This window comes from Neofelis nebulosa, chromosome 15 (assembly GCF_028018385.1).
Source record: "Neofelis nebulosa isolate mNeoNeb1 chromosome 15, mNeoNeb1.pri, whole genome shotgun sequence".
Taxonomy (NCBI): Eukaryota; Metazoa; Chordata; class Mammalia; order Carnivora; family Felidae; genus Neofelis; species Neofelis nebulosa.
In genome coordinates, this window is record NC_080796.1 from 10761553 (window position 1) to 10776413 (window position 14861).

The 14861-nt window shown below is 45.4% G+C and overlaps 1 protein-coding gene across 3 annotated transcripts in view; it reads left to right on the plus strand.

The window, feature by feature from the left end:
* The window catches only part of SMYD3 (SET and MYND domain containing 3), a 701652-nt gene that overhangs the window by 544260 nt on the left and 142531 nt on the right, over nucleotides 1-14861 (plus strand). For all 3 annotated transcript variants that reach the window (XM_058701738.1, XM_058701737.1, XM_058701739.1), the window contains one exon: nucleotides 3758-3868. In XM_058701738.1, coding sequence (XP_058557721.1) covers nucleotides 3758-3868 — 111 coding nt within the window. The remainder of the gene's footprint in view (nucleotides 1-3757; nucleotides 3869-14861) is intronic.

Sequence of the window (14861 nt, forward strand, 5' to 3'; positions counted from 1 at the left end):
ATCAGTCAGTCTTCAATAAAGGTTTTTATCTTTGGCTGATAAAATGATTTAACTGTCATTACCAGTTAGTAATCTGTGTTTTCTCCCCCAAAATAGGAATAACAATGTTTTGCCATTGAGACCTTCAGTTTTCACACAGTGTATTTGGTGACATAGAGGGCACAGAGGAGGCACAGAGGCGGGGAATGGGGCAGTCTTCCCTGGAGAAGTGTTTTGGAGCCAAGCTTGCGGGATGAGAATGCTCTGAAAAAGTGGGTAGTGTGGGGAAGGCACTGGCTAGCCAGGGCAGGGAGGCGCAGCGCCCGCTGGCACCGTGTGCCTTGTTCCAGAGGCCTAGTGGTGTGCGTGCCTGAAGACGGGAGGGTGTCCGGAGAGATACTGAGGCAGAAAGGCAGACCGAAGAGCAGTGGAGAAGCCCTTGTGTGCCTTATCCCTGCCGGCAGCGAGAGGCCGTCGCCAGTCTTCGTGTAGAGACGTGATCAGATGTGAGTTTGAGGAAGCTCTTTCAGAGCGGTCTGGAAGACGAGAGGTGGACGGCGGGCAGCAGGGAGGCCCGTTGGAAAGCCAGTGTCCCGATAGCGGTAGCGGTCGCAGGCAGTTACGGCGTAGTGCGGGAGGCTGTCCAAGTCTGTTCGTTGGGGTTAAATGAAGTAAGTAGTCTCCTGTTGCCTGTTTGCCTCCTGGCGCGATCACTCAGAGTTTTGGCCCTTGCAGTTTAGTCTTGGGTTAGTCAAGGTTATTTCTCCGGCCCTGGATTCACTGGCTTCCCACTGGGCACGTGGTACTCTCCCAGTAACTACTGCGAGTTGATCTGATCTGCTGGGGGGGTGCCGATGACTGAGAGCCATCGGGGCAGATGGAGACTTCGAGCCCCAGGGTTAACCCAAGAGGGAGCACGGAGTTCAGTTTGTTTTACCATCACCTCATTTAAGGAACCCGGGACCCTCAGAGCCTGTTAAGACCAGATGGATACGTGTACTGCCCCAGACTTACTAACGGGCGGTTTCAAAACTGTGGTCGGAAATGGGTTACTTGGAATTTGGAACACAGTGTTGTCTGTAAACAGGAAGAACTCGCCTGATACCATAGCCATTTGCATCTCCTAGGCAGCCCTGGGTGCACATCACAAAGCAAGGAAAAGGACTCAGGGAATGAAAAAGTGGCCGTGGTCCCGGCTAAAGGAGCCCAGTGGTCACAGGACACTGCTGAGTGCAGACCTATGCGTTTTAGGGTTGATGCTGGCACAGCCCCCCAAGAAGCGAATCTCCCCTTGGGCCCACTGAAGTATGAGAAGCGGCTGTGTTGTAAAAAGAGTGTCAGGCTTGAGTCAAGGGCTGTGGGTGCAAATCCCAGATGGATCCCAGACCTTTGCTGATTTCCACAGTCTCACGCTGCCTCTCTCTGGGAGTGCCTAGCACATAGCGGATCCTCGATAACACTGTCAAGAGGATCTAGAGAGAGAGCCAGCCAGCCAGACCTGGCCCTGGCTTCTGTCACCCTGGTGATGGCCACGGTGGGTGGGACAAGGGCTGGCAGACTGAGGTCCACCCAAAGTTATGTTTTCTGTCAAGAGCCCTACCGTACTTTCCAGCATGTAAGATCTGGCTTGGTAGATGCGAGATGCTTTCTATTGAGTTTAAGAAAAAGCACGTGGGATTTCTTTTGGCTCTTGGGAGCTTTAGTTACCTCCTTCAGCGGACGGTCCTGCCTTCTTCCACTCCTGCCTGCCGCACCTGCCCCCATGATTACTTTCTACATGTAAAAGCAAATAAAGAAGTATTTTACACAACATGTCACAAGCTGACATATGACACTGAAAAGGAAAAACTAGAATAGGGTGAGGGAATGAGGGACCCCGGGTGGGGCCAGAGTCAGAGTGTTCTTTTAAGCAAGGGAGGGTCCAGGTTAGACCTCGGTGAGGGAGGCCCCATAGAGGGTTCTGGGGGCAGCGCCCCGGGACACATCCTGTGTCGGTCTGGCACGTGTGAGTGCATGGGGACAGGAGGAGTGAGGGCTGGCGGGGGAAGGAGTTCAGAGAGGGAGTGGGACTGGTGGTGGTTGTTACTAGTTCTTATCCATTGCAGACTAATATTTTTGTAGAACTTAATGACAAAAATTACTAGAAAAATGAAATTTTAAAATCATAGGAAATAAAAGTCTAATGTTTTATTATTAGAGTCCCGTAAAGTTTCTCTTACCAGGTTCCTGTAGAAGTTTCTAAATGTTAGCTTGCGATTGTTTCCTGACTTTAGCACAGAAGCACGGGCTGAGCTATGCTGTAGGAATCCCTCATCAGGACTTGGCCTGTAAGCAAGAGCGGGGGCCGTTGGAGTGTTTAGCGCACAGGGAAGAGCCTATCTGTCTTCTGTTTGAAGAGAATCACTGAGAATCACGCCTGGAGGGTGGAGTGCAGGGGACACGGGGAGCCCTGGAGGGTGGAGCACAGGGGGCATCAGGGTCTGTGGGGGGAGCAGGGAGACTGGCAGAGACTTGCGTTTTACGGGCCAGAGAGGAGGGCGACTCAGACCTGGGTGGTCACATTGGGAAAGGTAGAAAGTGGTGGATTCCTGGTTTTGTTTTTAAGATTGAGCCCACAGAATTTCCTGGCGGGTCAGGTGACGGCCTGAGAGGGAGAGAGAGGTCAAGGGTGACTTTGGGTTTCTGCTTGAAGGACACAAAAGATGCATTCCTGTCAGCGGGGACTGGGACGGCTCCAGCCCGGGTGGAACAGGCCAGGGGACTCAGGGGTTCCGTTTTGTTTATTTTGAATTAGACTTTGAGCGCATAGATGCTGTCGAGTGAGGCATGTGTGGACATCGTGACGTTGCCTGAAGACCTGTGACTAGAAGGGGAACCTGAGGGCTACAGAGAAACCTCATCCTAGATGGTGTAATGACTGTGTTCGAAAGTGTCCAAGGAAGTCAGTTTGAGAGCCTCCCTGCAAGATCACATGCTGACATTAATTCTCCCTACTTGGAAGTGGTTTCTTTTTTTTCCTATCTCATCACAAGTAAGAAAAGAGTCTCCAACTTCAGAGGCACCAAATTTGGTTGACGTTTCGTTCCATGAGGCAGCTGCAGGACTGGTCAGGATTTAAGAGCACCTGGGTGCATCAGTCCGCCACCCCCTTGGGGGCCAGGATTGATCCACCTTCTCCCATTGCTGGTGGTGATCGATTTTACTGCCCAACCTTAGTACTACCAAACACAACAGCTCTCGGTAGTCTCTTATTTGGTGAATAAAAAGTGAGGTGTAAAAGTGTAGAGAGGTCATGAGTCCAATTCTTTATAATAAATATATAATATACATGCGCTCACCACACAACGGATGCTGGAAGGTAATGGCGTTAAAATTTTACATGTGATTATTTGCGTAGCGAGATTGTTAGTAGTGTCTTTCCTCTTGCACTTTTTGGTGTGTAATAAAGACGTGTTGCTGAAGGGCACGTGGATGGCTCGGTCAGTTGAGAGTTCAACTTTGGCTCAGGTCACGATCTCGCAGTTTGTGGGTTCGAGCCCCACATCGGGCTGTGTACTGAGAACTTGGAGCCTGGATCCTGCTTCGGGTTCTGTGTCTCCCTCTCTATCTTCCCCTCCCCGGTCATGCTATGTCTCTTTCTCTCTCTTTCTCTCAGGAATAAGTAAACATTAAAAAAAAAAAAAAAAAAAGTGTTGCTTAAATAATCAGTAACAATAACCATTTGTTAAAGAAAATGAGCACCACAGCCACGTGACCCTCTTCTCTCTGGCCCCCCCAGCTCACCATCTGCTACCTGGACATGCTGATGACCAGCGAGGAGCGCCGGAAGCAGCTGAGGGACCAGTACTGTTTTGAATGTGACTGTATTCGATGCCAAACCCAAGACAAGGTATGTGTGTGGAACCAGCTCGGAACATCTTCCCGGAAAGACTCCTGTGGTCTTTCAGAGAACTCTGCTTTTATTGCGTGAATCCAGAAGGACTCTCAGCACGGAGGGGGAAACTAAAAAGATGCATCGTGCTGCATGTATTTTAGCCTCTTGAACTTTTATCCCCCACGAAGCAGTGAGAGGTTTACTGCCAGGTAAGGATCTAGAGAGCTCAGGCTCTAGAGGGCAGAGAGGCATTAAACGGGTCATTAGGACACTGAGGCCAGGGTGCTGTTAGAGCACACAACGAGAGGGTCAGGTGACCTTACGACTGGTAACCGCTACTTCTTGGTAATAAGCATACCAAGTTGTAGCCTGTGTTTTATTTCCTCAGGTTTGTTCTGTAAGGCTTTTTGCTGTAGCACTTCGTCAGACAGAGATCACTTATCCAGCACCTTTGTCTCTCTGCGAAAGGAAGAAGGGCCAAAAAAAAAACGCCATAAAGATAAAGAATGAGCTTTTCTCCTGTACTTCCCTCACATCAGACCTATCTGCTTTGAGTTTGCACACAGTCGAGTGACCTGATTAAATCTTACTTTGGTAGAGTATTCTGAATTTTTTGGAATTCTTTTGTAATCCCAGTGTCGTTTAACTCACTAATTGTAAATTAGGAAGTGGAACTCAGAACGTTCACAGATCTGCCTGTGGGAAAGGACGAAGCAAGACGTGACAGAACCCAGTCTCAAACCCAGATCGTTTGACTAAATCTAGCGTTCCTTCCACTGCCGCAGCCATGTGTGTGGTCTCTGGTGGCAGCATTGATGGAGAGAGGACCTGAGCTCATTCTAATGATGCAGGAATCCATGAACATGATTAGTTTTTCATTAGAAAGAACTTTTAGAAATAAATGAGCTACATGGGAAAAGTTGGAACCCCTGCTCATAGCTCCCCAAGATTCATTCTACCTCGGTGTTAGCCTTTTGCCACAACCAAGCATGCTGGAGTTCTAGAGGATCCCTTGGGATTTCTCCCCAGACCAGACCCTAATCAGGAGTAGCGGGAAGCGAGCTTCCTTCCCGCCAGCACCCTTGGATGGGAAGTCTTGGACTTAGTGCCTCTCCCATGCCATCTGTGTTGTGTAGACCTACAAAGAATTTGATTAAGTACTTATTTATTTATTTATTTCCAGAATTGGGGTCACGTTCCCTTTTGGTTTTTGTTCTGGTTGAAACCCGGCTAGAATAGTATATTAGGGAAAGGTTGAGCTGCAACTAAAACTGGCTTTGGTCGGTATGGTACATTTGTCTCCAGACTTCTGGAGAAGCAGTCTAAGACCAGAGCAGCCGCTCACAGGCCTCATCACAGACCCAGAATCCTTCTACCTTCCTCCGTACCCATCCCTACATGTGTCAGTTGTCCTCATGGCCCCAGGGTGACTGGCACCCTCAACGCTGAGTCAGTGTGTCCAGCCTCTGGACCCGAAAAAGAAGGCAGAGAACCAAGGAAAAGGCTCCTGGGGATTTCCACCTGCATGTTATTGTTCAGAACTGTGTCGTATGATCACCTTTACTGTGAAAGAGGTGAGGAAACTACACTTTAGGTTTTCAGCCTTTAAGTTAGAGGAAGACGGGAGAGGAAGGTTGGGAATGGCTTTTGGGTAGCCTAGCCACGGTATCCGCCATATTCATCGAGACTGTTTTCTTTGAGCTGAAACTTTGTCTAATACTATATTAGGAATCTCCAGAGAAAGAGCACCAACAGGGTGTGTGTCTGAAAAGTAGCTGGGACGGGGGGTATTTATGAAAAGGATTTGGTTCATGTGATTGTGGAGGCTTGGAAGTCCCAAGACCTGCAGTTGGTGAGTGGGAGACCCAGGAGAGCTAACAGGGAAGTTCCGGTCTGACCCAGGAAGAGCCAGACTTCCATTTGAGTCCAAAGGCAGGGCAAAAACAGTGTCCCGGCCCAAAGGCAGTTGAGCAGGAAGACTTCCCTCTTGCGGTAGGGTCAGTCTCTGTTTTAGTCAGGCCTTCAACTGGGTAACAACGATAACAACTAACACACTGGGGAGGGCAGTCTACTGATTCAAATGTTAATCTCATCCAAAGGCAGCCTCTCACACATACCCAGAATAATGTTTAATGAAATATCTGGGCACCCTGTAGCCCAGTCAAATGGACACACAACATTAACCATCACAGATGGGCTAGAGATAGGCCAAGTGGTAAAATGGAAAACATACTTGCTGGTTCTGCTGGGCTCTATTCCATTCTGTATCTGACACCCCGGGTGGCCTTGGGAAAGCCATTCAAGCTCTCTGATTTATCCTGTCATCTGTAGCCAAGGGACTCCTATCTCACTGTGGTTTTGATTTGCATTTTCCTAATGATCACTATGTTGAGCATCTTTTCATGTACCTCCTAGCCATCAGTGTCTCTTCACACCTGTTAGAGTGGCTAGAATCAAAAAGACACGGAATAACAAGTGTGGATGAGGTTGTAGAAAAGTGAAGCCGTGGGCAGTGTTGGTGGGAATACAAACTGGTGCGGCCTCTGTGGACAACAGTATGGATGTTCCTCAAAAAATTAAAAATAGGGGGTGCCTGGGTGGCTCAGTTGGTTAAGCGTCCAAGTCTTGATTTTGGCTCAGGTCATGATCTGAGGGTCATGAGGTCAAGCCCCGCATCAGGCTCCATGCTGGGCAGGAGCCTGCTTGGGGTGCTCTGTCTCTGCCCCTCCTGCTCTCAGGCATAGACGTGTGCGCGCTCTGTGTCTCTCTCTCTCTCTCTCTCTCTCTCTCTCTCTCTCTCTCTCTGTCTCTCTTTACCCCTCTCTCTTTCTCTCATAATAAATAAGTAACCTTAAAAAAATAGAAAAACCACATGATCCAGCAATTCCACTGCTGGGTATTTAAAGGAAATGAAAACACTAACTTGAAAAGTTATTTGCACCCTCATTTGCAGCATTATTTACAATAGCCACGACAGGGAATGACCTTAAATGTCCACTGACAGATGAATGGATAAAGAAAAGGTGGTGTGTGTGTGTGTGGTGAAATATTATTCAGTCATTGAAAACAAGGGAATCTTGCCATTTGCAATAACGTGGATGGACCGCAGGGGCACGATGCTAACGGAAATAAGTCAGAGAAAGATAAACAAGTTCTCTCCGTGTGTAACACGAGAGAACTAAACTAGGTGGTCATAAAGCCCCTTCCGCCTCTGTTGTACCATGTTTCTCTGAAATATTTCCCCGTAGAAATGAGTGGGGTGTGTATTCATGTGAGAATATGAACTTGATTTCAATTAGCTCATCAGTTGTATTTCAGGCTTCTATTTATCTGAGAATTTTGTTCTGTTTGTAATGTAAACGTCCTTCCTGAAATCTCTGTATTGCTGATTTGCTTTGAAAAAATCATGCACAGGTAAATCCAGCTTAGTGCATTCCCCAGAGATTATAAATTCAAAACTACTTCGGTCAAAATTCAATTTACTTCAGTTCCTAGATTCGAAGTGTTCGAGATTATTTTTCTGCTTTTCTTGGAGCCGAAGAAATTCATCTCGACAGGTTTCTGTGTCGAGAAGTATTTATTACGGGGTCTCCATCTGCGAGGTGCTGGGCTCACATGGTATCATGTTTCAGGAAGGCAGGAGGCCTTTAATAGCGGGTGTAATTTGCATGTGCGGAGTTAGCTGTCATTTATAATCAGCAGCAGCCTAATTTCTGGAAGGAATAAAACGTACCTTCTAAGAGAGGTTTTGGAATGATTTGGCTTCTCCCGTGGCTTGCCCAGGTCAGAATGCTCGGCAGTGGAAGCAGAATAGACCAAATGGAATTGATTGTTTCCATAAGTTTGTGGGTCGTACAGAGCTTGCTTCCTTGGATGTCACGCGCTTTGTTGCAAGAAAAAGCTACATTTACTGGCCATGTCACCTTTTCTTTCCTAAAGCCTGTTACATCCAATCCTTCTCCTAAAATACAGTGTCTGTCAGCTTACTAACAACATCCGTGCCTCACTCCTTCATGATCAAAATAGCCCTTAACTCGTCATCTGGCCCTCAATGTCCTCGTTCACCCAGCCTCGACCCTGTAGCACAGCAAGTTTTCTGAGCTACTGCTGTTTCCATGTCATTGCTTTGCTCAGAATTTTCAAAGCATTTACCACTGTCTCTAATGTTCAGGGTAAATGTCAGACTCTTAGCATTCAGTGTCCTCCAAAGTGATGACCCCACAGCCCAACCTGCCCTTTTTCCCTTCCTTTCTCTTCTTTCCCCAACTCGTTCTATCTGATCACATCCTTTCACCTCTCAGAAGCCTGCAACCTGGCTTTCAGGCACATATCCACACACATCTGTTTATATATAAATGTAAGTATATAAATATAGGTAGACGTGTATGTAGGCTCTGACAGCTGTCAATCTTATATTGATTTGTGAAATAAGAGTGACAGGAAATAAGAGGAAAGCAAGTCAGTGTCCAAAAAAGCAATCCATATGATCCTGTAAAGTGACTGGAAATAAATCACAAATTAAATTTCCCAGCAGCCAAATCTGAATGAGTAGTTTCAGAAGTTACAGTGGCTGCGAGGTCAGACACACGCCTGTTGCTCTGCCGAAGCAATTTTTCCTGGCCCTGAGGCCAGAGCCACTCCAAAGGGTCCCACAAGACTCAGTGATCAGCTTCCTGTCAGACTGCCACAGTTATTTAAATAGCTGATTTTTATGATATTCTCCACTGTGGCTGATAGACATTTCACATTGTAACGTAATAAAAGAAGTAACAAGAAGGGTTAAAACTCATACGCTCTTGTGTCCTCTCTCTCTGATGGTTTGCTTCATCCCAAGAATAAAATTTAGGCTGTACAGAGGAAAGCAAGGATTGTGCATCCTTAGACGATCCTCCGTTAATGGTATTTCTTACAGTCTTTTCAGTTCGTTATTGTAATTTGTATTAAAGTGATACATGCATATAGTTTGAAAAGCCAGAGTACTAGAACCCAGTTCAGAACACTAGTACACTTTCCTTCCTTGCTCCTGCCCACATCCTACTCCCAAGATAACCCCCTTTTGGCTTCTGGGATTTACTCCGTGTTTTTAAACTGAAGCTCCCTTAAATCACACCCTAGGGATGTTGTTTGCTATTCAGTTGGTTTAATGACTATTTTTTTTTTATTCTTAGGATTTCATATTTGCTTTTTTCCCCATATCTCCCAGTTTATGTTTTATATCTTTCCACCTGTTTCTGCTTCATAGTTTCCTATTCACCTCCACTGAGTACTCCTCTGTTACTTCTGTATTTGAACATCTCAGTCGCACCCAAAGAGTCGCAGTCAGTCAGTGCTGTAGCCTATTCACTGGATTGAAATCAGGTTCCGGTTGTTGACTTTTGTCAGTTACCTTCCTTAGCGTTGCATTTCACGAAGTGGCTTGGAATTTTATACTGCAGGCTTGTTTTTAGGGGAAAGTATTTTGGTTTTGTTCCTTTCTCTCCTTCTGTGCTCAGCCCCTCTGTCTGCTAACCTTGCCCTTGCCTACCCCGGACAGGGGGTGTGTAATCACCACAGTGATATCGAGGCTACTATAGATCTGGTTATTTAGGTGATGGGTGACAGAAGGACTGTCTGTGTCTTCTGATCTGTGCAGGCCCAGCGCTTCCGGAACATATTTAGCTTAAGGGACCAGGTCATCAGCCCTGTGTCTTCAACCTCTTTTTACAAGGGAGCCTTACCTCATCCCCTGGCTTTAAGCCTTAAAGCTGACTCTATTCCCCTTTACTTTTTTGTTTTAATTTTTTATTTATTTGGAGAAAGAGCAAGTGCAAGCAAGGGAAGAGCAGAGAGGGGGAGAAGGAATCCCAGGCATGCTCCATGCGCTGCCAGGGCAGAGCCTGATGCAGGGCTCGAACTCACGAACTGTGAGACCATGACCTGAGCCAGAATCAAGAGTCAGACTCTTAACTGACTGAGCCACCCAGGCGCCCCTCTACTCACCCTTCTCACATGAAGCATTTCTCGTCCCTTTCAACCACAGCTACTGCCTGCTCCCAGACCCGAGGCCCTAGTTCCTGCTTGGTTTATTCCTTTGCCTTTCTGTTCTGTTTTGGGTCCAAGGAGAGTTTCTCTTGTCTTTGAATTAGTAAAGCTATTTTTGATTTCTCTTTTTCTGTTTTACCCACTCTTACTAGGATTTGGGCTAAAGGGGAGCACCCCAAAGTCTGACCTTATAGCATGCTGACTGGATGTCTGCAGTTTGCTTTCCAAGTACATAGGTACGAATTCAGGTCTTTGGAGGCAAGGGAAACCGTGAGGATAAACAACGATCTCATTCTCCTGAGGGCTCCCAAGTGTGTGTGAGCCTTTTACCTAACACCAGCCTGTCTGTGAGAAGGGATCTAGATCTCGTATCACAGGGCCTTCTGAGGACAGAGACGTGAGTAGTCGTGCTGAAAACATATGCCCTCTGAAAATAGTTTAATAAATGGCTCTGTGGAGGGGAGAAGCCCCAGTAAGCTTCTCATCCCTTGATGCTCCAGTGCTAAGCCCAATTCCTCTTCTTTTCTTCTGTAGATATAAAGCACTGTCAATTACTGTCCTGGGTAAACATTTCAGCCCCTATTTGAAGATCCTGTCCTGTAGCATGGAATTTCCCTTCTTTGGTCCCTTCTGAGGCCCTCTGCAACACGTGTGCATCATGGAGCCCGAAGTGGCCCGACGTCCTCCCAGAGCACCTTCCGTAGGCACTGCACCCCAGCGAGAGCGTGACCAAGCTGTGATAACTGGGCACAAGAGGTAGGAGTGGGGCAAGGACGAAACGGAGACTGAAGGAGCAATAAAGGGAATGTTAGAATTAAAGCCGTAGTCAAAGGAAATGAGAGTTCTCTGCCCAAGACAAACTCTATGGTAACTTGAGTCTATTTCGAATATGAGCGTTTACTAAAAGGTCATCACTTAAACCAAGATTTTTTTCTGCTGCCTTCCTCTGTTTTGCTAAATTAGTTGTAAGCAGAAATGCCTCGTGGTGTGACCGTGAACTCCACCGGCTCTGACTTGTTTTCTTTTTTTTTTTTTTAACGTTTATTTATTTTTGAGACAGAGAGAGACAGAGCATGAACGGGGGAGGGTCAGAGAGAGGGAGACACAGAATCTGAAATAGGCTCCGGGCTCTGAGCTGTCAGCACAGAGCCCGACGCGGGGCTTGAACTCTCGGACCGCGAGATCGTGACCTGAGCCGAAGTCGGCTGCTTAACCGACTGAGCCACCCAGGCGCCCCTCCGACTTGTTTTCTATCACAGGTTTTAACAGCCTAAGCAGAAGTGTTCCTGTGTCTCTCATGTTTGCATTGTAACAGAGTTCCATTATCTTCGGGAAGATTAGGAAGGTTTGGCAGGAGATTGAAGAACTGTGTGTGTGTGTGTGTGTATGTGTGTGTGTGTGTGTATGTGTGTGTGTGTGAGAGAGAGAGAGACAGAGACAGAGACAGAGACAGATTTTAAGTGGCCAGGGCACAGCACCGTCTCCTTCTGCAAACCACAGGAGAAAGGCTCTCCCCGGAGTGAGCACCGTGCTGGCTGTCACTAATGTTCAGGTAGGAAAGCAGCTTATTGACTTCATGACCACGTAATCCCATCTGCGATGCTGCCCTGAAATAAGGGAGAGGCTTCTGGGCTGGGTACCACAGGCTCTGAAGTTGGCCTGGGAACCGAACAATGGAGCTATTGTGTCTCCTCGGAATATGCCGCCAGCCGCACGACAGGACGTCGCGCCTCAGCTCTGCCTTCTCCCCGGAGAGCCGGCAGCTGTGCCCCCGAGCCCTTGCAGGTGGCTCCGGTTTGTCCAGAGTCCACCCCGGGGTAAGGAGAGGGTGGCTCCACAGGTTGTGGTGACGTAATTCTGTCTCACGACCTTCCCAGTTCTTGCGCAGAAATGCTTTTCTTCTTCTGGCTTTTGGTCCACAAAAGCTCTGACTCAGGGAACAGACTGAAGGGACAGCAGCTGTTGTGACACACGGCGTGTGCTCGTGTGCGCTGGGCGTGGTCCCCACCCCACACGCGGCACACGGTGTGCAAGAAGTGCTGTAGGAGTGACCTTTCTCAGAGAATGTTCTACATTACGATGCCTGCTGGAGCTTTGGGGGCACTGCCCACGTGCTGGGTGCTGCCTCCTCTCACTTCATCCCCGTGACTTTATGACTATAAGGTCACTCCTCTTCCCATTTTTGCAGATGAAGTAGAAGCTGTCAGCTGCAGAGGCTGTATTCCTAACCTCTCCTCACTGTCTCTAGAATTTTATGAATAACAAATATACTTTTCCTATCTTTTTAAGATTCAGGTATTTTCATTCTGTAGAATTCACTCTTTTTAGCATACAGTGCTGTGCGTTTTGACAAATGCATATCGTCTGCAGCCACCACCACTAAGATGTGAAACAGCCCCACCCCCACTGCATTCCCTCATACCGCTTTCTAGCCCACCCCTGCCCCCCCTTCCAGCCCTGCTAACCTCTGATCTGCTTCCTGTCACTGTAGCTTTACCTTTCTCAGAACATCACATAAATCGATCCTAAAAGCCATTTGATTCTGTCTTCCTTCACTTAGCATAATGCATTTGCTATTTAGCCATGTTATTTTACACACACGTATGACTATGGAATCTCAGTACTTGGTACCTTTTTATTGCCAAATAGTATTCTATTATGTGGCTACTCCACAAGTTATCCATTCATCAGCTGAAGGAATTTCGGTTCTTTTCCAGTTGTTGGTGGTTATCAGTAGAGCCACTGTAAATATTCACGCACAGGTTATTGGGGGAACATAAGCTTTCATTTCATCTGTGTAAATACCCAGGAGTACGCTTGTTGGCTTGCATGGTCAGTGTATGTTTAACTTTATAAGAAACTGCCAGACTGTTTTCCAATGTAGCTGTATCATTTTGAATTCCCACAGGCAGTGAGGCAGCATTTCAGTTACTCTACATGCTTGCCATCACTTGATTTTTTTGTCAGTTTTTCTTCTGTTGTGATCATTCCAATAGAGTGTAGTGATATCAGAAAAGTGCTGTTGGTATTTTGATAGGGATTGCATTAAAGCTGTAGATTGCTTTGGGTGGTATACACATTTTAACAATATTTGTTCCACCAATCCATGAGCATGGTATAGCTTTTCATTTGTTTGTGTCACCTTCAGTTCCTTTCATCAGTGTCTTGTAACTTTCAGAGTAAAGGTCTTTCACCTCTTTGGTTAAGTTTATTGCTAAGCATAAACTTTTGGTGCAATTATAAATGAGATTGTTTTCTTAATTTCTTTTTTTGCTACTTCATGATTAGTATATAGAAATGCAACAGATTTCTGTATATTGATTTTGTATCCTCTAATCTTACTGGATTCATTTATCAGTTCTAGTAGTTGTTTGGTGGAGTCTTCGGGGTTTTCTATATATACTATCATGTCATCTGCAAGTAGTGAAAATTTTACCTCTTCCTTATCACGCTTGATGCCTTTTATTTCTTTTTCTTGTCTGATTGCTGTGACTAGGACTTCCAGTACTATTGCATAAAGTGGCAAGATTGGACATCCTTGTCTTGTTCCTCGGTTTTTCACCATTGAGTATGATGTTAGCTGTGTGTTTTTCATATATGGTTTTTATTATGTTGAGGTACATTCCCTCTTAACTTACTTTATTGAGGGTTTTGGTCATGAATGGATGTTGTACTTTCTCAAATGCTTTTGCTGCATCTGTTGTCCATGATCATATAGTTTTTATCCTTTCTCTTGTTAATGTGTTGTATCACACTGATTGATTTGCAAACATTGAACCACACTTGCATCCCAGGAATGAATCCCACTTGATTGTGGTGAATGATTTTTTTAATGTATTGTTGGATTTGGTTTGCTAGTGTTCTGTTAAGGATTTTTACATCTATGTTCATGAGAGATACTAGCCCCTAGTTCTCTTTTTTTGTAGTGTCTCTTATCTGGTTTTGGTATCAGGCAAGTGATGGCCTCATAGAATGAATTTCGAAGCTTTCCTTCCCCTTGTAATTTTTGGAGTAGTTTGAGAAAAATTGGTATTAATTCATCTTTAAATGTTTGGTAGAATTCACACGTGAAGCTGTCTGGTCCTGGACTTTTGTTTGTTCAGAGTATTTTATTTACTGATTAAGTTTCATTGCTGGTAATCAGTCTGTTCAAATTTTCTATTTTTCCTAATTCAGTTTTGGGAGGTTGTATGTTTCTAGGAATTTATCCATTTCTTCTAGGTTGTCCAATTTGTTGGCATATAAGTTTTCATAATAATTCTCTTCTAATGCTTTGAATTTCTGTGATGTCATTTTTATATTTTTTCTCTCCTTTCTGATTTTGTTTGAGTCCTCTCTCTCTCTCTCATGAGTCTACCTAGAGGTTTATCAATTTTATTTACCTTTTCAAAAAAACCAGCTCCTGATTTCATTTATTTGTTTTATTCCTTTTTTAGTTTCTATTTTTCTATTTTATTCATTTCTGTTCTAATCTTTATTATTCCCTTCCTTTTACTGGTTTGAGGTTTGGTTTGTTCTTTTTGTGGCTTCTTTAGGTACCAGGTTAGGTTGTGTGTTTGAGCTTTTTCTTGCTTCTTGAGGTAGGCCTGTATTGCTATAAACTTCCCTCCCTCAACAGCTTTTGCTGCATCCCAGAGGTTTTCAGCTATCATGTTGTCATTTTCATTTGTATCCATGTAATTTTTTATTTCTTCTTTGATTTGTTGGTTAATAGCATGTTATTTAAGCCCCATGTATTTGTGCTCTTTACAGATTTTTTCTTGTGGTTGATTTCTAATTTCATAGCATTGTGGTTGGAAAAGATGCATGGTGTGACTTCAGTCTTTTTGAATTTGTTGAGGCTTGCTTTGTGGCCTAACATGTGATCCATTGTGGAGAATGTTCTGTGTACCCTTGAAAACAACGTGTTTCTGCTGTTTTAGGATGGAATGTTCTGAATATATCTATTAAATCCATGTGGTCCAGTGTGTGATTCAAAGCCACTATT